Source organism: Triturus cristatus, chromosome 7 (genome assembly GCF_964204655.1).
Source record: "Triturus cristatus chromosome 7, aTriCri1.1, whole genome shotgun sequence".
NCBI classification, from domain to species: Eukaryota; Metazoa; Chordata; class Amphibia; order Caudata; family Salamandridae; genus Triturus; species Triturus cristatus.
Genome location: NC_140590.1, coordinates 1,475,812,203 through 1,475,837,361, shown reverse-complemented (window position 1 = coordinate 1,475,837,361; position 25,159 = coordinate 1,475,812,203). Strand labels below are relative to the sequence as shown.

The window sequence follows — 25,159 nt, the reverse complement described above, 5'->3', positions numbered from 1 at the left end:
TCTGGGATATTGAAGGTGTGAAAGACAAGTATGTAGGTGGCTAGAGACCTACATCCATAGTGGATAGACATTTGAAACAGTCCATAGACTAACACTTGGATCACTGCAAAACTACCTGAGTACTGACTGAATCATTAGAGTACTACAAAAAGAGTGACTTGGTGAATCTTTTTAAGATTTTGGATTCTAGTGAATAGGTTAGTACCTACTGCCAAATGAGTCAGTGGAGGTGTGCAATTAAAGTGACATAGTGTTTATTGGAGTTTATAGATACTGACAGAGAAATTGAAGGTCTGAAAGGCAATTCTGTTGGTAGTTAGAAGCCTCCATGCATACTGGAAACACGTTTGAATCAATCCATGTGCTAAGGCCTGCCTCACTCCATTAGTACTTAGGTACTGACTGAACGATTAGACTATTGCAAGAAGCGTACCTGGGTGAATTTACAAGTGTTTCAGTTTTGGCACAGTGAATGCATTACTACATGGTACTTAGTAAGTCACTGGAACACTGAAAGGGGAGTGACAGGATGTTTGCTGAAAGTACATGGATACTGACTGGGGAATTGAAGCTGTTAAAGACAAGTGTATAGTATGTTAGAAGAATGCATGCATACTGCATAGACATTTGTAGCCCTCTATGTGGTAATGCATGGTTCACTACATGAGTACCTGGAAACTGACTGAATCATTAGACTACTGCTAGGAGAGTGCCTGGGTAAAACTTTTAAGTTTTTCAGTTTTGGCGCAGTAAAAAGATTAGTACATGGTACTGGATCAGTCACTGGATGAGTGCACGATGAGTGACAGGATGTTTAGTGTAGGTGACTAGAGGCCTGTATTCATACTGGATAGGAGTTTGAAGCAGTCCATGTTGTAAGGCCTGGCTCGCTGCATGAGTACTTGGATACTGACTGAATGATGAGAGTACTGCAAAGAGAGTGCCTGAGTGAATTTATAAGTGTTTGGGTTTTGGCGAAGTGAATGGTTTAGTATATGCTGCTGAATGGGTCAATAGAGGAGTACATGGGGAGTGACAGGGTGTTTGCTTGAAGTGTATGGATACTGACTGTGGAATTAAAGGTGTGAAAGAGAACTGTGTAGATGGTTAGAGAACTGTATGCATAGTTGATAAGCATTTGAATCAATGCATGTGCTAAGGCCTGCCTCACTCCGTTACTACTTGAATATTAACTGAATGTTTACAGTATTGCAAGGACAGTTCCTGTGTTAATACATAAGCAATGCCTGCCTTCTAATTCTACCAAAAGTTGAGAACATGAAAGTTTTTAAGCAGTTATGCGTATTCAAAGATATGAGGTACCCAAATGCTTCTCTCACAGTGCTTCCCAAAAGCACACAGACTCATAGTGTGATTCTAGATGAGCAACACTATCCCTAGGAGTTTACCAAAACTCATTCACTACTGTGGAAGGGGTAAGGGGACTGCACACAAACTACATATTTCAGTACTGCACTTTACTGTCAATGCCTGACTCATTTTGTCAATGCATAAGCAATGACTGGTTTCTAATGCTACTAAAACTTGACAACATTACAGCTTTTGAAACAGTTATCTGTCAGCAAATACATGATGTTACCAAATGCTTCTCTCACAGTGGTTCCCAAATGCACACAGAGTCACAGTGTGATTCTAGACGAGCAACGCTATCCCTAGGAGTTTACCAAAACTCATTCACTACTGTGGAAGGGGTAAGGGGACTGCACACAATCTACATATTTCAGTACTGCATTTTACTGTCAATGCCTGACTCATTTTTTCAATGAATAAGCAATGACTGGCTTCTAATGCTACTAAAACTTGACAACATGACAGGTTTTAAAACAGTTCTCTGTCAGCAAATACACGATGTTACCAAATGCTTCTCTCACAGTGGTTCCCAAATGCACACTAGCTCACAGTGTGATTCTAGACAAACAACACTATCACTAGGAGTTTACGAAAACTCATTCACTGCTATGTAAGGGATAAGGGGACTGCACACAATCTACATATTTACGTATGGCACTTTAGTGTCAAAGCCTGACTCATTTTAACAATGCACAAGCAAAGACTGGCTTCTAATGCTACTAAAACTTGACAACATGGCAGGTTTTAAAACAGTTATCTGTCAGCAAATACATGATGTTACCAAATGCTTCTCTCATAGTGGTTCCCAAATGCACACACACTCACAGTGTGATTCTTGACAAACAACCCTATCACTAGGAGTTTACCAAAACTCATTCACTACTATGGAAGGGTTAAGGGGACTGCACACAATCTACATATTTAAGTACTGCACTTTAGTGTCAAAGCATGACTCATTTTATCAATGCACAAGCAAAGACTGGCTTCTAATGCTACTAAAACTTGACAACATGACAGGTTTTAAAACAATTGTCTGTCAGCAAATACATAATTTTACCAAATGCTTCTCTCACAATGCTTTCCCAAATACACTCAGACTCACAGTGTGATTGTAGACAGACAACTATCCCTTGTACAAAACACATTTACTAGTCTACAAGATCTAAGGTGACTGCACACATAACAGAAAACTTTCTACTACACATTAGTACCAAAATGCTTCTCTCAAAATGATTCCTAAATGCACACAGACTCACTGTGTGATTCTAGACAAACAACACTATCCCTTGCACTATACCAAAACCCATTTCTTAATCTATGAGTACTACATTTTAGTGTAGAAACATGACTCATTTTGCAAATTCATAAATGACTGGATTCTAATTCTACCAAAACATAAAAACAGCAGACTTATCTGTCTGCAAACACAAGAAAAACACAAATGCTTATCACACAATGGTTTCTACATGCACACACACTGTCAATAAGATTGTAGACAAAAAAAAGTACTCCCTGCACTTTAGCAGGAGAAATACATTAGTCTGATTAAAATCAAAATAGACTTCATACATCCCCTCACAATTAAATAACTCACCTTTCAAGTTGTTTTGTAGATTAAGAAGTATATCCGTCACACACCAGATTTTCTTATACAGAATCTCTGCACTGTGCACCTGTCAACAAAACCAAAGAATGGCAAAGTTTCCCTCTCATTTTCCACACATATACATATAAGCACCAAATCACATTCCTTCCCACATAAATTCAAAAGCAAACACACATTTCTATTGGTTAAACATTTCAACCCTTTCCAAATGACATAAATTTGAACCCTACCCCCAATCTGCCTTCTGCCTGTTACCATAGCAACAGGTCATGGAACACTGAACTGAGCACAGAGGTCACAAGTTCAGCACACAATGTTGCTAATCAAAACAGCAAGTGTGCTTGACTTTTCAACATATCAGCTTATCATATATTATGTTCCTTTCACTCAGTTTTTGTTAATCAAAAAGAATAATGCGTCTAAAAAACAGAAACATGCACCCTACCTTTCACTGTAGAAGGTTGTCAAAAAACCAATGATTTCTTGTCTTTTTTCAAAACTGCATTTTAGCCACCATTTTAGAAAAATCTTACTTTTCAAACTGCCATTTCGTTTACATCTGAGTGCATCCAGACCTCCCTTCAAGATGCTTAGAGTGTGGATTGTGGGACACAGCTATATTTTCTGGAGCCAAAGGTATGCAGAAAACAAAGGCATTCACAAAGACCTAGGTTTGCCAAATGTAGACATTAAATGGATTGGACAGAGAGGGTTAAAGTGGCACCAATTGATGCCATTGGTAAAATCCTTTATGCATATCCAACACCCTGACCTCATAATAGTGCACTGTGGTGGCAATGACCTAGGCACTTTGACTGGGGTATGTTTGGAAATGCTTATGAAGGACACCTTTGCAGAATTTATTTTACTTTTTCCCAAAACTGCCTTTGTGTATTCTAACATATGCCAAAGGCAGAAATGGAACTGGTCCAATCATTTTTGTCCACAAAGTCCATTTACAATAACAATCTGCGCTTTCATATGCAAGAGATGTATAGGAGTGATGGAGTACACTTTACTGATGAAGGAAACAGAGTCTTCCTCTACAACTTTAGACTCTGTATAGTACCAAAAACTCTCAATGAACACAACAGCTCTTTTTAGAGCCACTCAAGAACAAAACACTTAAGCTTGATGTTTATATCCCAAAAATTACAGTTATTTTTCCTTGGATCCGCGCACCCAACGCGTTAGGAACCGCGCACTCAACGTGAGAGAAACCGTGCACCCAACGCGATAGGATGCGCGACTCCTAATTTTACCGTAAAAAAAAATAGCCCCTATCACTAATTTTCATTATCCCCAGGGACCCCATCCCCTGGGGCTTATAAAAAAACATTGGAGACCGTGGGGGGAGACCCAGCACCCCCACGGTCCCAGCCGGCTCCCCGCGTCCTTCGGGAGCCGGCATTGCTTTTCCACTTGGGGAGCTGCTGACATGCAGCTCCTCGTTTGGAAAAGCAATATCGTTTGGATTTTGAAAGAGAGAGCAGGTTTCCTTCTCTCTCGAAGTTTGCTATGGGAGGGTGGGAGACTCCCGCCCTCTCATAGCAAACAACAGTGTCCTGGGGGTGGGCACCCCAGGACACTGTAGGAGCCGACCCTGGGGGGTGGCGGTCCCCAGGGCCCTTGAGGGCTCCAGGAGGGGGCCACGCAGCCCCCCTCCAAGATATTAATTTACCAACATTTTGCCCCCAGGATTTGGCCCACCCGGGGGCTAATTGTTAACGAAGCGCGGAAGCCCGCCCCAAATCACCACGAAACTTTAAGGATAGGAGCGGACCGGAGCTGGCCAAAAGTTTGGAAAATTTTGCGAAGATTCGTCAACCGGCGCCAGACTTATTGGGAATAGAATGTTGTGGATTTCCTATGGAAAATAGGTCCTAAGTATAATTACCTACTGGAGACCGCCAGCAGGTTATATATATATATATATTATATATATATATATATATATATATATTATCTACTGGCGGTCGCCAGTAGATAGTTATAGTTAGGACCCTGTTTCCATAGGAAATCCGCAACATTCTATTTGGAATAACTTTGGCGCCGGTCGATGAATCCTCGCGAAATTTTCAAAATAGGTGGGGCGCTACGCTCCGCTCCTACCCTGAAAGTCTCGGGGGGATTCGTCAAGCGGGGGCTGAGAAAAAAGGGGGGTCCCAAAACGCATTTTTCCCATGCATTTTTCCATAGGACCTTTAGACACAGCTACAGCCCGAACGGCTGAACAGAGTTACTTGCAATTTGGCAGAGAGGTAGTCCTCAGGTCAAGGAAGTGCCTTTTGTAGGTCTGGTGTAAATCTGTTCAGTAGTTCCTGAGAAAATAGCATTTAAATCAATATATATATGTGGGCGGAGCCTAACCACACATCTCATCCTGAGATCTGATTGGCTGTCAGCACTTCATCCAAGAAGTGTTGGCAGCCATCTTGGGACCAATATACATGATAGCACCTCATTAAAAAGCATTGCAGTTAATAGAAGATTTTAAGACTTTAGTTACATTATAAATCATTTGTTGATGGTACCATACTCATTTTAGGAATTGTGGTATGTTCTAAGGTGATTTCACCATGTGAAAAAGCCTTCTGCTGGGATATCATGATTGAGAGAAAAATATTTTCCCATGCTTTTACCACAGAGGTTTGGAAGGTGATCTATAAGCTAAACTGAGAGCTTATTTTCTGTAAATTCACATTATCTTTCTCAGTCATGTGAGAATGAAGTCTGACATTCTCAGTAAAACATGTACATCCAACAAGGGCAGAGACTGTCGGTTGATTCCTTTGTGTTCTACTGCAGCTTTCCAGAGTGTTCCAAAGAACTACTAGAGCGCTAACCGTCCTACTTATGATAAATGTATGGCACACCTGAAGCCATCTTGCTTGGATTAAAGTGGTAACTCTTAAAACATTTAATTTAAAAAGGAACAAAATGAGGTGGTTCATTTTTCCATAAAAAGTATGATTAGTGCTGCATAAAGAAAAATTAGGGCACATTTTGAGTGACTTCTCAAATCCTGGCATGCAGACTGAAACATGCACTTTCAATACCAGCAGCAGTTTTCCCTGGTGAGCAGTAGCTTTACTACAGTGATCTAATGAGCAAAAAGAGTGCTAACATTCTGATTTTATGGCAAATGTGTGACACATTTGAATGCCTTCTTGATGGAATCAAAGTAAAAAACTGAAAGTATTTCCTACTGAGGAGACTGCAGTAAATGAGGAAATTAGGAAACTTCATAACAAATAAGTCTCCCAAGATGGCCACCAGAGACAAAAGAGCCCAAATGTAGCCCAAATATCACCCAGATGTAGCCCAAGTATAGCCCAATGACAGAATGTCCAAGAATGTTCTTAAAAACAACTAGAGCACTTCTTGTCTTCATTATGACAAAAGTATGGCACACCTGAAGCCATCTTGATTGGAATAAACTGGTGACACTTAAAACATTTAATTTAAAAAGGAACACAATGAGGGGGTTCATTTTGCCATAGAAATTATGATTAATGCTGAAGAAAGAAAATGAGGGCACATTTTGAGTGACTTCTCAAATCCTCTTCTATTTCATTAAAAAATTCTGACATGCAGACTGAAACATGCACTTTTAATACCAGGAGCAGACTTCCATGGTGAGCAGTAGTTTTACTACAGTGATCTAATGAGCAACTAGAGTGCTAACATTCAGAATTCATGGCAAATGTGTGACATATCTGAATACCTTCATGATGGAATCAAAGTAAAAAACTGAAAGCATTTCCGACTGAGGAGACTGCAGTACATGAGGAAATTAGGAAACTTCATAACAAATAAATCTCCCAAGATGGCCACCGGAGACAAAAGAGCCCAAATGTAGCCCAAAATCACCCAGATATAGCCCAAATATAGCCCAATGACAGAAGTGTGCAAAACACTTATTATTTTGTGTTTTTGCAGTGTTATATAGTGCAGACTTGTCAGGTATTGGAGTGCTTTACATGAGCATTGGTTACATCACACAAGAACAAATTCATTTTGGTTGTAGACATGGGGAGACTAAGTGATTTGACCAGAATCACAGAATGTCGAGCTGAAGCAGAAACTTCAACCTGGTTCCCCAGTTGCAAAGTCTGCAGTTCTGGAAGTAACACCACATCCTCTCCCCTATGTGCAACATTTAATCAAGTTGTCAACTAGATAAAAAAACATAAAGATAACAAATAATTTAAAAGTGCTTTGTCGCTATTTGAAAACTCAGAAAATATGTCCTTATTTTAGTCTTTTAGAGCACTAACCATAATTTTGATGCCAATAAGACCCTCTCATATATGTAATTTCTAAAGGAATGCTCTAGGTATTACAGTTTTGATTACATCAAGATGATGTCAGGCGCTCCACACTTTTGTAATAAATATAGAATGTTAGCAATCTAGTTGTTCATTAGGATACTGTTGAGAGGCAGAGGCCAGGGGCACGGACTCTGAAAATTGAAGGCAGGTAGGAGGGTGCAAAGGCAACAATTTAACCACACTGAGCAGGCAGGAAGGGCCGTGGAAGCACAACAGACTATGGAGGGCAGTGGAAAGGGGGGCAGGGGCAACAAACCAACAATACAGGACTTGCAAGAGAGGCTGTTGGAGGGAAGATCTATTACGGGTCAAGGAAGCTAGGGGCGGTCCCCAGAGCCCCGGGAGCCACCACAGAACTGAGCAGGAGAGTGAGTCAGGGACAAAAGGGACACCTTAATTTGAGCCGGGGTGCCTAGGAACGCTTGCTCCAAAAATGAAGAAAACAGACATATGAGACATGGAATTGGAGGCAGAATACAATGGCAGTTTAATGAGAAGATGCAACTTCAAAGAAACCGCAGAATAGAGACCTAATGTACAAAATACAGAATCCAGATAATCATACAGCTGTCATGATATTCTCTGTATCTCAATTAATGGACTGACAGAGAGAGAGAGAAAACACATCTATAAATGCATCATGAGAAACAAGTTACACCAAGGAAAATGTTACCTAGGGACACTCATATTTACTCTTAGAGCAAGCATTCCTGCAATTACAATACAACATCTTTTAAATGCAAAAGTAAAGAGAACAATGGTTAAACATAACATGACATTTCATATAGGTAAAATAGAATAAGATACTTCAAGCAAAGCCGAGCAAGACATTTTAAGCAAAGGAAGACAAGAGCTCCCAGTTCTTGGGGAAAACCTGCACAGCCTGTTAACCTACATACAGACGGCGAGGTTGTCCGTCGATATCTGTGGGTGCTCCCTTTTTATATCATTTTGTGGGCTCCATTGCACGCTACATCTACCTACGTATGCTACCCAAAAGCTTCGTCTGCAGATTTTACCAGACATTTCGTCATTTACCCACTTAATGCTGACAATGGACTGGGTGAAAAGGTCAGTCTCTCAGGCCAATCGCTTATCGTAAGTTCCATAGAGCAAGCAGAAAATAATGGGTATTGTACAGGAATTCAATATATTCATGTATAAAATCTCCTCAGTTCTCCTAACTTGACGCTCTGCGGTTGCCACTTCCTTAAAAGCGGGAAACCTGCCCAGGAAGCAAGTACCAGTCCAGGATGCAGCCTACTGTATGTCGACAGCTTCAGGGGGATGTTGAACTTTGATACCGAGCACGGAGCACTCGGGTAGGGTGGGGGCTACTAGTTTGGAGCAGAAGGCCTCGCAGACCTGCCTTCAGACTGCTATACACTAAAATTGCAGAGCTATGGTCAATTTAACAAAGAGGCCTACATATTGAACAGAAGGGCCTACACAGGGGTTTTATGCTGGCTGAGTGGTAAGGATGTCTCAGGATAATTATATAGCAACACAGGACCCGCTGGTCAATTTAATACGGCCTACAAATGCGGCTGGCAGGGCAAGGACAAGGGTCTCATACTTCAGGTGTGGACAGAACGGGCCAGGGGCCCCCTGTGATACAAAATCTACCCTCCTTCAAGGCTGTGGCAATGTAATAGACCATTGTGGGCAGAAGGAAGAGGCAATGGTAGTACAACCATACATGCCAACAGACCCGATTCAGCCAGGAAACGTCCAATGTTTTTAAGCTCAAATGGGCTTTATTTGATCTGTCTCCTGTCTACAATATCCTCTTTTTCAATGTAACTCAAAGGGGAAAATCAATACCCCAGTTTTTTTTCAAAATCTCCCTCTTACCAAGTTCAAAATGTTCGCAAGTATGGTACATTGGATCATGGAAGGAAATGGGATAGGGACATGGACTTGGATAACAGAGGACAGGAGAGACATGGAGAGGTGCACCAAACTGACCGTGCAGGGCAGGCATCAGGGTTTGCAGCAGCACAATACACCACACAGGGCATGCAGGACGGGAGTGCAGCACAACAATCCATAGAAAGCAAGAGGGAGGGGACAGGACCATGCACATGGACAACAGAGAACAGAGGGGCAAGAGGCAATGGTAGCTAGCTGACCATAATGGACAGACAGGAGAGAAGGCTGCAGCATAACAGACCATAAAGGGCAGGAGGGACGGATCAGGGGCATTACAATGGAACAGACAAGCCAGGAGGGAGGGAGTAGGGGTCTGCACATGTAAACAGAGGGCTGGGGGCAAGGGGGCAGGGCAGGAGCAGCAAGATGGCCATGGAGGTCAGGCAGGATGGGCACTAGAAGCAAGACACAACATGAAGAGCAACAGTGAGACTGTGATGGCATACACACAGACCATGGAGGGAAGGTGGGAGGGGGTCAGGGGCAGCTAACTGACCACACAGGGAAGGTGGGAGGGGCCATGGCAGCACAGAAGACCATGCATGGCAAGTGGGAGGGTTAGTGGCAGCACAATGGCTATGATGGGCAAGAAGGAGGGTGCAGGGGCATGCACAAAGGACGATGGAGGATAGAAGGGAGGGTCAGGACCTGTGCACAGACAAGAAAGTTCAGGGGAAGGGGCCTCACAACAGACCACACGGGGCAGGCAGGAGGAGCAGTTGCAGCACAACAGACCAGGGAGGGCAGAAGGGTGTGGCAGTACAATGGACCATGTAGGACAGGAGGAAGAGGATAGAGGCATGGCATGTGGACAGGCAGGGTGGAGGTGGCAGGGACAGGTTACAGTCATCTGACAATGCTAGGCAGGTGGGAGCGGAGGGGCAGCTCAACAGAACACTCAGAGTAGATAGGAGTGGCAGGTCCATGGGACATGGTGGGCAAAAAGGATGGAGCAGGGGCATGCACAAAGACATCGGAGGGCAGGGGGAAGGAGAATAGGGGCAGCAAGCTAAGCACAGAGTTTAAGCAGGAGGTCAATGATGGGGCATAGAATTGGGCAATGGAGGGCAGGAGGAGTGGACTGGTACATCATACTAAATTGAGGGCAGTGGCAGCACATCAGGCCATGCATGGCAGGAGGGAGGAGGCTAGTCCATGGATTCACACAACAGAGGATAGGGAGGAGGGGGATGGGGCAGCAAGCTAACTGTTCAGAGAAGGCGGGTATTAGAAACTTTATTGTTTTTAAAACATTTTGTCTGTGCAAACTACTTAAAATATGAACAAGTATGCAGCATAATCTCACTTTTATTCAGGAAGAAGAAGACGTTAGTGACTGTGACTCCGGGCTCACTTGGCAAAAACACCCCCTGACCCTCCACCCCCTATCGCAAAATGTAATGCCCGTGAAAAGGGTAGGTGAACACAGTGTTATATAGAACATAGTCCTGAGAGCACGATTGAAAATGAAAACTAGATATAGTGTATGGTATAAACTATGCACCAAAAAGTGTGATATAAGATGAACCAGGCGTGAAATATAATATGCAATACATTGTGCGCAATGACAGATTCATTGGAGAGCGCGAGATAGCACAGGCACTAGCGTGTGCTATGCGATATGCGCCTTGGAGTGTAATATGCACAGGGCAGTGTTGTGTAACCTAACTAGTCTCTAAAGTTGTAATATAAAATATGTGCTGGGGAGTGTAACGTTGCATATGCACTGTGACAAAGATATGGATCCCAAATTGTAATATGCATGACATAGCACTGTGCGTTATAACATAGGCATCGAGGAAGGCACGTTAGATGGGGCAATATAATCCGTGCGAAGACAAGTGTGGCATGACATTTTCACGGGGTGGTGTTACAGTGCACATGGGCTAGAGAGTGTCATAGCATATGCACTAGCTAGTGGAATACAATACAGAGGTGTGTGGCACTCGGCAGGCAATGGTGGGTGTAACACAGCATTGGGCTCTGTCAGGAGCGCGCTGTGACTCGCAAGTGATGTTCGTCCCCTTTCCAGAGAGTAAAATAAAAAGTATTACACATCCGGCAGTGGATGTGTGTTTTATTAACTGTGAGGGGGGTTTCTTGCATAGTTTTGGTCGAATTTTTGTCGAATCCCCTTTGAATGGCTTGGTGTGCATGTGTATTAAATGTGCCCGTAAATAGCTACCCATGTTTGTATAAATAAACGACAAGGGTGTCTACCGGGATTAGGCACGGTAGAGCATCAGACATGTCAGAGCATCACTAGTGGTGTAAATACATTCCACGTGGATTAATTGCATGCATAGTCGCCTTTTAATGAATATCACGCAAATCGTCATGGTGATAGGTACGTACGGTTTGTCCAGCATGTCCTAGGTGTGTCTATAAATATATATTTTTTTAAAATAATAAAAAACAGTGGCCGGCCCTGGGGATTGGGGTCAAAAAAATATAATTAGGAGACAGGCCCTGGGGGATGGGGTCATCAGGGCCAATAAATTAGAATAAGAAGGGGAACCATACAGCCCCCCTTCTTAAAAAAATAAAATAAATAAAAGACTGGCATCGTGCCGGAGGCCATGCCCCCTCCATGCAGCACTCTGCAAACGCGCCCCCAACAGGCATCTCCAGTATGCGCCAGGGAGCTGCGCTGCAGACAGGTGTTCTGAGGCCAAGCCCCTTTTTACACCTCTCTGCAATGCAGCTCTGTGGCGCTTACTGGAGGTACCTAGTGGTCTAGTGTGACCCTAGGGACCCTTAGGATTCAAGGGGACTTAATCTCTCAACTTAGAACAGCCACAGGGCGCGTTTACACAGTGGTGAAGGGAGGGGACGGGGCCTGAGGTGACGTGTGCAAACACGCACCATGGCACGTTTTAAATTGGGGGATATAATTTCCCTTCAATACTGAGGGCCCCTGGGGGCTAACTAGCCCACCAAGTGCTTCCAGTAAGCGCCACTGAGCTGCATTGCAGAGAGGTGGTCCAGGCCGTGCCACTTTTTACACCTCTCTGCAACGCAGCTCTGTGGCACTTACTGGAGGTACCTAGTGGGCTAGTTGGACCCTAGGGACCCTCAGGACTCAAATGAACTTAATCTCCCAACTAAAAACGGACACAGGGCGTGTTTACACAATGGTGAAAGGAGGGGTCGGGGCCTGAGTTAACGTGTGCAAAAACGCCCTGTGGCCTGTTTTAAGAGGTAGTTTTCATCCCCATGCCCTATTATATACTAGGGGCTTATAGAGGAGGTAAGGCTAATCACAGGGGGACCCCAACGCATAATTTTCCCTAGTGTATGTAGGTGTTTTCACTGTATTCTAAGTGTCTTTTAACATAGCACTGGCTCTAGGACTGGTTAGTCAGACTCAGTTACCACCAGTATCCGTCTGAAAAAGTTGAGGGTACAGGATGATTTTGCAACAAGGCTTCTTTCTGCTCTTCTTTTTGTTCTTTCTGCACGTTATCCTTCTTCCTGCACTTATCTTCGTATTTGAGGACTTCTGTTGCTTCTTTCTGCACTTCTTTTGTTTCTTTCTGTGCATTTTTTCTTCTTTCTTCACATGTCCTATCTCTGTAGGCATAGTTAGAAATTAGCATTTAAAAAACCTTTGAAATTAACAGAAAAAACCATAGGTTTCAGGCACGTTATAGTTAGGAATTAGCATTTAAAAAACCTCAGAAATTCACTGAAAAAACCATAGGTTTCAGGGGTGTTATAGTTAGCTGGACTTTTCACTTGTACAAAACCATTGAAATTCCCCCGTTATAGTTAGTTCAGCTAACTATAACTCGCGCGCCCGCAATGCACTGCTGATGACGTCACATATTACATCAATCATGACATGGTCAGTGACATCACTCATGACATCACTGATGACATCTCAAATGACATCACTGATGACATCACTGATGACATCATCCTTGTGATAGAGTGGCAGACCTCCTCTCACCCTAATATAACCTTTGATACACACATTCAAAAATAGAGACTAAAATTTTCAAAACAATGGACATACCAATACCAGTTACAACAACCTCTTCAGTAATTCTAAGATCCACATACACATCCACTCATTCACCAACAGTCCAATACAGTCACTCATACATGTACTCACTCATCATATGTACTCATACACCTATACATCCTGTTACACAATGCCACTCATCCATAGTTACTCACACACATAGTCACTCATGCTAATAAAGAATCAAACATACATTTACTTGCATATACAGTTATACACACACCACCACACTTACTTCTACGGAAACTTACACATACTTAGTCTTTTAAACAATCACTTATAGAAACACATACTTATTCATACAGGAACTCTTTCAATCTCTCTCTCACATATACTCACATATATACACCAATAGCCACATATACTAGTTTAAAACATATGTAGTTACTCATAAAGACACTATTGAGACAGTCATTCACTCACTAACACACCCATACACACACTCATCCACCCATACAGTCCTGCACACATACTGTGTTCAACACATACAAACAGTGAGTCACTCATTCATGCACCTATGCACTACGTAATACCCCCACCGAACCATGCAGACACTCAGACTGATACTCAAAAAACCAACTAATAACCTATATAGACACCCATGTAGCTACTCACCAACCCATGCAGCCACTATACACAAAGTGAGAGACTGATACAGATATTTACATATTTAAACATTACTCACTAAGCCATGTATTCACTATGATACACTTAATCAGTCAGTTACACAATCAATTTTTCAAAAACAAATCATCCATTTAGACACTTATATACCCATTTATTCTTCCATCGACCTTGAGATATACATATATAAAACATATTTAATTTTCAGAATAACACACATTCACTGGATGATGTCATCAGTGATGTCATCAGTGATGTCATTTGAGATGTCATCAGTGATGTCATGAGTGATGTCACTGACCATGTCATGAGTGATGTAATATGTGACATCATCAGCAGTGCATTGCGGGCGCGCGAGTTATAGTTAGCTGAACTAACTATAACGGGGGAATTTCAATGGTTTTGTACAAGTGAAAAGTCCAGCTAACTATAACACCCCTGAAACCTATGGTTTTTTCAGTGAATATATATATATATATACACACTTATTGCCTCTCGATATCCAGATAGGAAATAGGATATCATATAGAACAACTGAAAAATATTTGTGTATATTTATGCAAATTCTTAAACTCACCTCACATAAAATTTACATCACAGAATAGGTCCAAGGGGGACTTTGTTTGACTTAGAAAGAGTATCACCCACCGGAGGGTACAATGAATAGAAGTATAATTTAAAGCCCACTAGCGGGCAAAAGAACACACAATAAACCGAACAAGAGTTACACATTTGACCCTTGTACAAGTCATATTGACCAAAAATCGCAAGATTGCCAATTCAACACACATGTCAAACAAACACTTTACGTTCCCCCTAGGACATGAAACACATATGAAACAAACAGACACTTTAAATGTTAGTGAGAATTAACATTATCACATGATATTAATGCTTAATATAATCCCAATATGGTTGGTGCACTACAAGGACCACAATGCAAAGCAGGATGTGATGTAACATCATGTGACTTGTATATAAAAAAGAATGTTGAAAAAATGTCCTTCACCCGTGAACAAGGTCTGAGTAGACTGAAACGCGTTGGGTTTCTAACCTGCCTGCCATGCTGTGGATATAATTAAACTGATTTGGAAATAACATTATACCAGGGAGTGCGTGTGGATTTATCCTGCAAAGGAATTTGATATATATATATATATATATATATATATATATATATATATATATATATATATATATATATATATATATATATATATATATATATATATATATATATATATATATATATAAAGTACTCCGCAGATGAGCAGCAGCTGAATCTTTGCCACTTTGACAACATACACGGACCAAACAAGTTAGTGCTGATTATTTTATTTCGTGCAGTTTTGCCGCCATAACGTTTCGGCTCCTCCGAGCCTTGATCACATGACAACGTGAACCAATGAAACCACAGTTTATAAAGTGACAGTGCATAATAAAAACTGATCATGTGACTTGTTTGATGAAAGAAATGGAAGACATACTATGACATTAGTCCATAGAAACAGTTGTAATGCTTGTGCATCAGAATATAAAAATTAAAAATGTATAAATACCCTGTATGGAAACACAATACTTCCGATGGCTTTACATATGTGCAACAATTAGCAACAAATGTGCAAACGCGCTTAAGTGCAAAGAGATGCTGTAAACATTGTTTCATTTAAGAGTAGTGAGGATATATGGATGAATCCAACTAGTAATTTAGTACCTCATCTACAAAATATTATTACGTGAGCAAAACATTTTTTATACAAGGTTAAATCGTTGACTAAAAAAATCAATGTACAACCGACCAAATTACAGATACATTTCATCATCTATTGGTGCATCTCACATCACTATGGGCAATATATACATGATAATTTTGTCATACTTCTATAAATGCCTAATAGCCACCATCATATTGGAGTAGTGTAATTGCTGTATAACCAGGTGCACAATCAAAGCAACTGTGGTCAATCATGGGAGAAATCCCTTGTTTGTTAGTCACTGCCATCTTTCCTCCTAACCCAGGAACAGAGTCATAAATCTTTATCAATCGGTTGAATTGTGCAAATGTGCAAAAGATAAAAAGTGCTGAACCATATCCATAAAAGTAAATTCACTGTGAATTAAAACAACTTAATTGAACCTTATTTGATACCTGTTGCCCTAATTCGGGGAGATTCGTCTTGCCTTAGTATAGACTGAGCCCAGTCGCAATTCTCTAATGGCAAGTAAGATACTTGTATAGATATCTGGTTAAATATTCCATGACTTATATCAGTTGCCACCAATGTACTTGTGAACATATTTACATCTTAGCACACTATTTAGTCCTTGATACATTAAAGACATGAAAAACATGACAAACTAGCAAATGGGGAGAAACCTGATTATCATCCCCAGCCTAATTCCTGCTTTCACTTTCTCAGACTATAAGGCAGCTAGATTTCAAATTAGGGGGGAGAGAGAGAAACTAAGGTTGTCTACCATGAATCTTATAGAGAGAGAGATGGCTATTTAGATCACCCTCTTTGCATTAGACAAACCTAAAACAATAAATAATTATCAAAATGGTAAAACCACTCACGGGTCTGACCAGCTAAGATAAAAACTTATTATGCTTATAAACATGTATCAACCGAAGTTTTTAGGGTAGACATGTATGTAAGTCCTCAGTAATATTCAACCCCCCTGGATGTTTGGTATCGAGCTGCAGGATAAATCTTGTTTCGAGTTTACGGAGCTTAGATTCTCTATCGCCTCCTCACCTACTAGCGACTACCGCATCAATGACATAGAATTTCAGGCCCTTATTGTCGCTACGGTGGTCTTCTTTAAAATGCCTTGCTACAGGATAGGTGTTGTCCTGGTTTTCTATTGCCTGAAGGTGTTGTAGGATGCGTTTATGCACCGCATGTTTTGTACTTCCAATGTATCTTAGATTGCATGGACATTGGAGTACATAAATGGCAAATTCAGTCTTGCAAGTGAGTACCTTATTAATGCGATGTTCCTTGTTACTGAAACCATCTCTAAAAGATTTCATGTTGATACCATGACTACAGGACTTGCAAGTTTTGCATTTAAAGAAACCACTGTTGGTCTGTAGCCACATAGTTTTTTTCAATAATTTCTGGGCTAGTATTGACCAGTCGATCCCTCATAGAAGGGGCCCTGCTGTAGGTGATGGAGGCTCTCTGGGGCAGGGTAGAACCAATAACAGGATCACTTAGAATTGTAGGTCAATTGCGATTGATAATTTTATACAGTTCTTTGTGTTGCCTATTATATCCTGTAATGATTCTAAATTGGCTAATTGACATAGGTGACTGATCATGTATTGCTGTGTTTGCAGTTGTTTCTAAGTGAACTGTGGGTTTGTAAGTATCAAGAAGTTCTTGTCTGCTGACTTTCATAGATATGGCTAGAGCGCTTTTAATAACTTGTTCACTATAACCCCTTTCGAGAAACCAGTTCTTGCTAGCTTGTTGGGCTAATTTTAGATCTTGTTCACTGCAGCACACTCTCCTTAGATGGAGCATCTCTATGTAAGGGATACTGGTTATCAAATGTGCAGGGTGCGCACTGCCCGCATGTAGGATGGTATTACCTGCAGTGATCTTTCTGAACAATCTTGTTTCAATCTTATTGTTGCTAATGAACACCTCGGTATCCAAAAAGGTAACACTAGACTGACTCATAGTTGCAATAAATTTAAGATTGAATTCATTTTCGTTAATCATGGTGATAAAATCCTCCGCCTGTTCCTTACCACCCCTCCAAACTACAAATAAATTGTCAATGTAACGATACCAAGCAATCACATTAGTACTAAAAATAGCCCCATATTTGACTTTGAGGACCAGTTCCTCCCAAGCACCCATATGTAAGCAGGCATAGCTTGCCACACCCTGCAGCTGGTGGTAGAGAAGATTATTGTACATAAAAATGTTATTACGTAGGCAGAATTCAAGCATTTGCAACAACATTCTATTATGATCCCCATATTGCTCTGATCTCCGAGTTAAATAATGATTAATTGCAGATATGCCATCAATGTGTACAATGCTCGTATATAGTGCTGTCACATCGGGCGCCAACATCCAGTCATTTTCCATCCATGAAACCTGTTGTATTTTGAGCAAAAAGTCACCTGTGTCCTGTATGTAAGACTCTAAAGCTTTCACATGACATTGTAAAAAATAGTCGATGTACACTGATGTTTTTTCTAAAAGCCCACCTCTTGCAGAGATGATTGGTCTGCCGGGTGGGTTTTCCATGTATTTGTGAACTTTAGGTATGAAATAGATCAGAGGGGTTACTGGATTGTCATTTTTGAGATATTTGAATTCATCCTCAGATAACATTTTCTTACTTCTCCACTTAGCCAGTTTATGGTAATATTCTTGCTGTGTAGCTTTCAAAGTTGTCAGCGTTCGTAACATTGTCTGTCATTAAGCTGGAGGTAGGCCTCCTTGTCATAATTTCCTCGTGTCAAAAGTACAATATTGCCTCCCTTGTCACTTCCTCGGACAATAATATCCTTTTCTTTACTTAGTCTTGTAACCAACGCCTCATATTGTTGTGTTTGTTTGTTATATTTTTGCTTTTCATTAGATATCCGCCTCTGAAGTCCTTTTAACTGTAAAGTGACATTTTCATGAAAAATATCAATAGCATCATGGGGCATAAGGGGACTGACGGTTGATGGTGACTTGAAAGATGTTTTTGGCGCTATTTGTTTCATAGGCAATGTTACTCTTTCATCCTGCCTTAGACTGTCATCATATCCTGCCCCCTCAGTTTCCCACAATTCCATAATGTCACTTTGCATTGTTGAACATGAGGCAGTTACTTCATCCACGGGATCCGGATTTTGGGATAGTGTATTTGTATTTACTTTAAGTAGATGAAATTTACGTGGCTTGTGTTTTCTGACCGTCTTATATAAATCAAATCTAGTTGATGCATAGTCTAGATAGGTTTGTGGTGCAAATGACAAGCCCAATTTAAGAATGTTTCCTCCTTGCAAGTGAGCTTCATAGGGGTCAGGTTCACAATGGTACGATTTTCATCTTTATATACTATTGTTTCTTGGCTGACCATTGACCCCTGCCCTTCTTTCTGTTTTGGTATTATGCCCCTCTTCCTCGCGTTGCGCCGCTGCCTGCTTTTTTGATTTGAGTATTTTCGCTGTAATTTCTTTGTACTCGGGGTCTGAGAGATTGCATTCTCTCGTGGCATAAAAAAACAATTTCCTCCTCTGGAGAGGGTTTAGTCAGCAGGCCTTGCATTTCCGCGCTTCGGAGCTCAGAGTCAGATTCATTATCCCCTACTGAACTGATGTCCGACAGGGTTGAGTCGGTCTGATCTTTGTTTCTTGGGACCTTAGGCTTTGCATATGTTTTTGCCACTGGCCCGCGTAGGACATCATACTTCTTTGAAAATGTAAATATTTGACCAAGCTCATAATCATTACGGTCTCGCTGAAATATATAGGCTTTTCTTTCTCTTATTTTCGCTTCTTCCTTTTTCAATCTTGCATTCATTTAGCTTGTTTGTTTAGTTTTTTCTTCGGTTTCACCTATTGCCTCCAGATCCTCATAGATTGCAGCTATTTCTTTAAGCAATTGTGCTCTATCAATATCTGCATACTTAATTAAAATCAATATCAGACGTCGGGACGATTCTAAATTACTTTCCGCCCATTCCCGCATGAGATCAGGATTGGGATTGTCATAACTGGGGGTCGTTAGAATTCGCAGACCTCTTGGGATGCGATTGACATCGATATATCCTTGTATGATTTAGATTCCCACCATTTGCTTTGTTCATTTTTAAGTTTTTTCTCCAAAATTTTAAATTTATCTTTAAGTGTGCTGTTACTGGGATTATTGTCTATATTCAATCTCCCCCGGATGTTGGCAGGTATCGGGAGGCTGTCCGAAAACATCGTCATTGCTACAGCCTCCCGGTCTCTCACGCTGTCGGCCGACATACTGAATAGCACTATCAATGTCTCTCAGGCAACTCATACAGTGTTCTTTTAGATTTTAGAACTAAGAAGCGCCAATGCACAATTACTCTCCACCCCAGAATACCTATCTTCTTCTGATGCCACGAAGCCAAGATTCTCCTCCCGGTGTATTGCGTCCTCCAACCCGGCACCCACAGAGCCTCCTCTTCTTAATATGGCGTCTTCGCATGCAGGTTCAGGGGGGTCTAACGCCGTTCTCCTTCCAGAAATACTTGCATCCAGGTGAACCTGGATAGAGTTTCATAGGTGGCGTTGTCCAAAAGATATATATATATCAGTTTACACTCCAAGATGCATGCAGGCAACATGTAGAGAAAAACATACTCTGGAATGCGCTGTTCTGCTGTTCAAGATATCGTGCTTTATTAAATTAAATTAAATAGTGCACGCGGTCATAACGTATTTCGGCCAACGCAGTGGCCTTGATCACATATATATATCCCATACATCACAGCTTACTCTTGGTTCCTGTATAGGTGTTCTGAGGACTTCACTCCCACCACTAAGGAATCTCCTAAGTTGTTAGCCTTTGTCCTGGACTTTAAACTTTCCTGAAGGGTCCACATAAGTTATTTCTACTAATATAGGACAACTTCTCCTTCTCCCTGACAGGTTGTACACGTCTTGTTTTTCTCCAAGGTGAACAGAGGAAATGTTTCATGTCCTCCCTAAGGGCACACTGTTTCCCCAAATTTTCCATGAAAGGATTCAATTCTGCCCATCACCTAACTGGTGGGGCTAAAAGTTCTGATGGGATCACTCCTATTTAAGAGCCTTACGCCAGCTCTCTGTCAAATTCCGAGACCAATATAAATGTGGTTACCGGGTTTGTAAGACTTGGTTTGTGAGGTTTCCACCTTACCTAACTGACACGTTGAGTTGTCAGGAGAAGTCCTCTTTATTGGCCTCTCAAATACGAAACTCCTTTCTTGTATCTTTGTGACTGGCCTCCTCTGTGATGTGTTTAAAGGTGTTCTTTCTTAAACTGCTCTCAGTAATGCAACATGATGCATTTATAGAGTTTTTTTGGTAATGTTTTTAAACTTTTCTTTGCCATCCTTTGTTGGATGGTTTGTACATTGTCTCATTGGTCACACTTTTTAAGAATGTGTTGTATGCTTTATGGTAGCCTAGTTGGAAAGGTTTGCCCTCTGCAACAGAATTCATTAAAAAAGATAAAGAAATGTATGGGGAGAGGAGTTGGCCTAACGGCTAGGGCGGTCGATCTCGAATCTGGGGAACTGGGTTTGAGTCTTGGCAATGATGCTGAACATCCTGTGATTCTGGGCAAATCACTTAATCTCCCCGTGCCTAACAAAAAATTAATGTGTCCTCATGTAATGGAACTGGTGCTATGTAAAGCGCTCTGATGCCCGAATCGGGTCAAGTTCGCGCTATATAAAATTCTGTGGGAAAAAAAAAAATCTGCGAGGGAACAGGCTTACTTCTATCATGAAAACGAAATTTCCAGTACATTATCATTTAAAAATACACACTATCAAAATGAAAATACTTTAAATATATTTTTCTCTAACTTCCAATGCCACCTTAAAGCCAGAACCTCTGACAGCAATGTGGATGTGTAAATTACACAATTCAATAATAACCAAACAGTTTCTGGATTGCCTTAAGCTTGCTATTTTTGCCTTTTCTACTGTTAGTTACAATTTCATAAGTGAAGTTGTGCTTTCAATACATGCAGTTCAACCGACTTACAAAAGTAATTTTTCCTTTTTCTTCTCCATTGGACAATGTTTTTTTTACTTGTTTACAATGTACATTTGTTCGGTATTCTGTATTCTCTGTGTGTGTAGGTTTCAGAAAGACTTGCTATCTGGAATTCACTAACAGCCCTACATAACCCCAAACTACCAAAATCCTGCACTAGGCTGTTCTGTGGCACCTAAATGTAAGTGCAACACTATTCAAATATAACCTCATTGTACCATCCTATACTCGGAGAAAGAACAAGGTGTAAAGCACGCTGCCATGCACTCTTTACTGATTCCATGGTCTACACAGGAAAAGTAGTGGATACAGTGCTTAATTTGAGCCGGTGGTTTCCGGAGCTCAGCACCAACACTTAATCATCAACACCGGCCCTTTTCATGAGCACCAGTTAAGGACACATTTATGGTAGGCAAAGGGAGATTAAGTGATTTGCCCAGAATCACAGGATGTTCATCCAATGCCAAGACTCGAACCTGGTTACCCAGCTCCAAAGTTGGCAGCTCTGGCCATTACGCGACATCCTCTCCCCACTTTGATGGTTAGTAGTTGGTTCTGTTTTAGACGGTGCTAACAGGAGAAATGGTCTAGGAGAAATGGTCTAGTGCAAGCTGCCTCCTGACAAGAACCCCGGCACTTATTTTTTTACAAATTAACCACTGAGTTGGTAGTAGTGGATGGTCGTCTGGTAAAATCTAAAAAGCATTAAATGATGTAAATGAGGACTGGAAGTGTGCATATATCACATAAAAGTGTCTGCTTGATTAGGTTTTTGTTGTCCTTATTCTGATAAAAAAGATTTTTGTTTTGATGTGTCCTTATTTTACTGGTGCTTTATTAGTCAGGTTCTCTTCCTGGAGCCTTCTCTTCGATGGGAATGTGTCTGGTTCCTCAATGAGTTGGGAGGTGTGAGTTTTTATTGTGTACTTTAAGACATAAAATTATGAATATCTGCGATTTATCACTTGAAAGTGACCACAACTTATTCCTACCAATCTATTTCCAAAACTGCTATAACCTCCTACTACAGCACAATGGAGAGTCATTTACTAAGGTATCATAGCATCAATATACTTTTGGTTTGTCTTTCTTGAATACAGGGTACAAGATCTGAAGCCACAGGAGGTGATGAAGATTCCTGTAGAAATTACTCCATTCACAAAGGGAACCCGGCAACTGCTGGCCAACCTGGTGTGTGATAGATTTTCGAAAGTCAAGGGATTCCAGAATGTTGTTGTGGCCCAGAACTCATGATACCTACAGCATCTCATTCGTTAACGCAGAATGTATACATTTTATGATATTTCATGAATGCGCTTTACAGGATTGCTATGCTTTTTTGCTGTGATCAATTTCTAGTCATAATTTCAATGCTCACTAGCCATATGTCACTGGGGAGATGCTGTTTGGAGTAGTCTGAGAGGACATGCATGATGGGCATCCAGAACATGTACCTTTCCTGTTTGTCCTATTCCTGTATCTGCAAATATAACTAAGAAAATAATAATTGGTAAGAACGCACTAGACATCATTCAGCTCATATATACTGTTATACCAGCCAAATAGGTCGGTCTTGGGACAAATGTAAGTTTCGGCATATCGACACTCTGTTGGAAATGCCATAAAGAATTAAATGGAAGACTCAAATTGCAGCATATCATCATCCGCTCATTGCCAACCCACTGTTGTTGCGTATATAAACATTTACCTTTCATTTATAGTTGATTTTCAAATAAACGTGTTGCCTCATTTTTAGGTCTCGCCTTGGCAGCGCATGCGCTGCATGCGCTGTCTCAGCGAGACCTAAAGTAATCTCTATATGTTGGCAAGCAGCCGGTAGTTTCTCCTGCTGTTTGCCATTGGCATAGTGTTGGCTTAGTGTTTCTTACCGTTGTTTTCAGTGGCCCAACTGACTTCCGTGTAGTCAGGAAGCAGCGGCCACCAACTACAGTTTTAGTCCGCACTGTTTGGACTTTTTGTTTGTCTTGCGCATCGCTGCATGACCTGAACATGGCAGCGGCGCATGCACAAGGTCCGGTGTGCGTGAGGGGTGGGCAGCGCATGCTGCTTGTTTCACTTACACCCATATTTCGTTCACTCTCTATCTCAGAAAGGAAGTCCGGATGGGGCACATTGAGGCTAATGGACGGCAGGGAACGTTCAGGATGAAAGAGCCCCTCGTGCTTTTAGGCTGGTAAGCTGCCTTTCCCTCTGCGCCAACTGCACACAGACCATTTCAATTCAATAACAGTTTAATGACTTTTACATTAGAAGATAATAGCGCATTTAGTGTCACTGCTGAGTGTTCGTCTTTTCAAATTAAATAGTTGTGGTTTCGCGCTAACGACAAAGCAATCTAGCAGATATTTTTAGTATTGCCAGTGAGATACAGAATATTGTTTAATTAGTTATTCCCTTGCCTCCTGTTTAAGCTGCCGTTTTTTGCAAGCTTAACAACTGTAGGTAGGGCTTTTTATGGCGCAGATGCCCACCTACAAATTCAGTAGATGCTGGCAGCTGCTCGGAGGGCAGTGCAGCAGAGTGTGTTTGCAATACTCATTGGACCTAACCTGACAGTCTTCTTTCTAAAGGGCACGGGACGTGTTTCATGGCCCTGTTTAGTGCAGCACATTTGGCCCATAACATGCTGTTTTTTACAGAGAGGCAATGCTTCATGGTGAATCAGCAGCCATATACCTCCTTTGGGCCTTGTCTTCTTGGCTATCAGGCTAGCAGTGTAGTCACTGTGCAGACACGTGACAATGCGTCCTTGGCATCATCAGACGTGTTTATTGGCATTATGACCACCGTCTAGCATAATTATGGCACAGCACGTATGCCCAGTTTAGCCTAGTGTCTTGTGATTACATTCTGTAAGTACTAAGTTTACTTATTTTTAGACGCAGAGTTATTCAACTGCCTAGTGGACGCAAGGTAACAAAAGAGACTATTCCTCAGTACCAGCAGTTCCTTGGAGCCAGTGCCCTTCTAATGAAAGGAATACTAAACACTTACAAGGTCCCAAAGGCTAGACCGATTGCATTGCAAATGAATCTTTTTTTATATGCGCGAACTCCATTTACATTACAGTCACTTCTAGTAATGATACTATTAATGTGCACAGCATTTGAACTTCCTGCGACCCTATTTTATCAGAGTACCTAAATTAAGTCACTGCATTGTTCCATGTCTGCTACATTTTTATTTCCTGTATAGAGCTGCAGCTATATGGACGTATAAATCACACGTTTAGACCGAGGAGAGCTGTGTAAAAACAAGCCTTGAAAGTTCAACATGTCTCGCCTTTTATTAAGTTAAAGCCATCTGATTTGCTATACAATACCATTAGCAAAGCAAATGGCTTTAACTTAATCACAGGCGAGACCTATTGCGTTTTCAATGCTTGTTTTCAGTATATCTTTACATAAACTTGCATAGTCTTAACTGATGTGTCTTTTACAGCTTGCAGCAAGTGACATTTGTATTGGTTTTAGGTAGAATTTCAATAA

The 25,159-nt window shown here is 41.3% G+C and overlaps 1 protein-coding gene across 1 annotated transcript in view; it reads left to right on the top strand.

Moving 5' to 3' along the window:
- LOC146812206 (protein-glutamine gamma-glutamyltransferase E-like) overlaps window positions 1-24,947 on the top strand; it is a 189,924-nt gene extending 164,977 nt beyond the window's left edge. The window contains exon 7 of the mRNA XM_085615144.1: window positions 22,751-24,947. Within this exon, the coding sequence (XP_085471270.1) occupies window positions 22,751-22,904 (154 nt within the window). The 3' untranslated portion in view covers window positions 22,905-24,947. The remainder of the gene's footprint in view (window positions 1-22,750) is intronic.
- The last annotated feature ends 212 nt before the right edge of the window (window positions 24,948-25,159 follow it).